The 2,141-nt window shown below is 36.8% G+C and overlaps 1 protein-coding gene across 2 annotated transcripts; it reads left to right on the top strand.

Annotated features, from left to right (window-relative positions):
* Window positions 1-450: 450 nt before the first annotated feature.
* Window positions 451-1,884, top strand: LOC106352370 (thioredoxin O2, mitochondrial). Of its 2 annotated transcripts, XM_013792012.3 has the most exons (7): window positions 451-686; window positions 750-840; window positions 922-987; window positions 1,068-1,118; window positions 1,191-1,270; window positions 1,406-1,450; window positions 1,586-1,884. In XM_013792012.3, exons 1-7 carry the CDS (start codon window positions 657-659, stop codon window positions 1,682-1,684), a joined length of 462 nt encoding a protein of 153 aa, XP_013647466.1. In that variant the 5' UTR covers window positions 451-656; the 3' UTR covers window positions 1,685-1,884. The 2 variants fall into 2 exon arrangements, with proteins under 2 accessions (XP_013647466.1, XP_048595043.1); XM_048739086.1 differs by having other exon boundaries at window positions 1,068-1,270.
* Window positions 1,885-2,141: the final 257 nt, after the last annotated feature.

Below are 2,141 nucleotides of genomic sequence, written 5' to 3'. Positions count from 1 at the left end.
GATGTATTTCATTACAACTATATACTATATAACCAAAAGAAATCGCCGATTAGTTCCTGCAAAATCCCCGATTTCTTCATTCAACGCTAGGCGTAAGCCGAGCGCACGTGTAACGCCTAGCGAGTTTCCGAACAGGGACTTTAGTTACAAACTCCCCAGATTATATTTACGGAGCTAATTTATAAATCGAATGTTATACGTGGGTCATAAGTATGTATTTCAAATATTCAATTCATATTAATTTTGAAATAATATCTAATAATAAGTATTTAAAATGTAAATAAATACCTTAAATATCTAATTTTGTATAAATAAGTATATATTCTTTTGTTTTGCTTTTATATTTTAGATTTTATGTTGGGCTATCCGATCTGATATAATCCGAAGATATATAATTATTTTATAAATTCTAGGATGTGATACAAATCGATCAGGAACCGACGTGTTATATCAGTTTTACGGACCTAGAGTGTCATACAAATTCCCAATAGTATTTTTAGGGGGCTAATTGATAAAACGGAAGTTATACGTGGGTCACATTGTAATTTGCTACTCTTGTTTAATTCGTTGTGCGGAGACGGAAGAGGAGGCTGCAAATCGGATTTGGAGAAACCCTAGAAACCGGCGAGAGAGGTGAAATCTTTGGAGTCGAGACGATGAAGAGCGACTGGTTTAACTTGCATCAGGTCTCTTTCGAGTTCTCTGCGTTTTTTCCCGATCTTTGACTAATATGCCCTCAAACTTTGCAGATTGCGAGAAACTCATTCATAGCTACATCAACCGTGTACGCTTCCACCGAATTGAACTTTGATCGAAGAAGCTTCTGCTTTTTTGCACCAGGTAAGTGTGCTTTAGGATATGATCTGAATTGGATCGAGAATGAAACGGATAAGATAAAACTTAACAACATGTAATTTGTAGACAGATCTGGCTTTGTCGTGTTGAAATCGGAGAAGGAGTTCAACAATGCCCTCAGCAAAGCTCGAGGTTAGAAAAAACAATCATTTATTTTTTAGTTGCTTCACACTCGATATGATTTGCTTAGTAGTATATCTTGTTTTCTTCAGATGGATCTTTGCCTTCGGTCTTCTACTTCACTGCTGCGTGGTGTGGACCTTGTAAGTTTATTTACTTCTCTGAAACCAAGTTTAGGTTCTGGATGGGTTTTTTGTTAATGTGTGACCTTTTAGGCAGGCTTATCGCTCCTGTAATGTTGGAGCTCGGTAAGAAATATCCTCATGTTACTACATACAAGGTCGACATTGATGAGGTATGTTTGCATTTACATATAAGCCACCACTGTTGTGCTTTATGATTGGAAGCTTTTAAGTATAGAAATTGCTGTGGCTGAGCCACACATATATTCGCACCTTCTTCTTATATTCGCTTCTTGTCTATTCGTTAGGGCGGTCTTTCAAATGCTCTTGGGAAGTTAAACGTCTCTGCTGTGGTAAAACATCTTTTTTTTTTTTCTTTCGGAATTTTAATCTGTACATTCTTGGATCAAGCATGTAAATTTGATATGAGCTCAATGTGAGAGCCATCAATCTAATGGGAGACTAATTTTGATGGTTGATGAATGCAGCCAACAATGCAATTCTTCAAAGGGGGCGTCAAGAAAGCAGAGCTTGTAGGTGCAGATGTAATTAAGCTCAGGAGTATCATGGAACATCTGTACAAGTGAGAGAGAGAGACTGTCACCTTGTGTTACATTTTTTTTTGCTGCGCTGCGTCAAAGTAATGCACCAAGTGATTACGAACAAGGAAACAAAAAAAATCTTTGTTGAGATCGTTATGGAGATACTCTCTGTCTCACGGCATTTATTTATCAATGTACATAATTTTGTGATTTTATCAAATAAATTTCATTGCTTTGAGCTATTACTTTGTTCGTTTGTTTTAAAGTTTCGGGCTTCGCCAAGTTCTTCAATTCATAATGCTGTTTGGGGCTTTGTTATTATTTTAAAATTGAAAAAGCTGGACCCAAATAGAATAGCCCAGTGGACTAAACAGAGTCGGGCTGGTCTTAAGAATGGCTCATGGATGTGTAGGAACCTCGAATTTGGCGGATCCGAGTTAAAAATTATTATTACCGAAGAGGAGTTAGATAATGAAAAGAATTACCCCATAAATCAGTTTTG

This window comes from Brassica napus, chromosome A9 (assembly GCF_020379485.1).
Source record: "Brassica napus cultivar Da-Ae chromosome A9, Da-Ae, whole genome shotgun sequence".
Lineage (NCBI taxonomy): Eukaryota > Viridiplantae > Streptophyta > Magnoliopsida > Brassicales > Brassicaceae > Brassica > Brassica napus.
The sequence above is the reverse complement of the archived record's forward strand: the minus strand, read 5'-3'. Positions and strand labels throughout refer to the sequence as shown.

What these genes read in the sequence shown, in the direction of transcription:
- LOC106352370 (XM_048739086.1), top strand. Translation starts at nt 657, where the DNA reads ATGAAGAGCGACTGGTTTAACTTGCATCAG. An exon ending in ACTGGTTTAACTTGCATCAG is followed by an intron (nt 687 to 749) that starts GTCTCTTTCGAG and finishes CAAACTTTGCAG; the next exon opens with ATTGCGAGAAACTCATTCAT. An exon ending in TGCCCTCAGCAAAGCTCGAG is followed by an intron (nt 988 to 1,067) that starts GTTAGAAAAAAC and finishes TGTTTTCTTCAG; the next exon opens with ATGGATCTTTGCCTTCGGTC.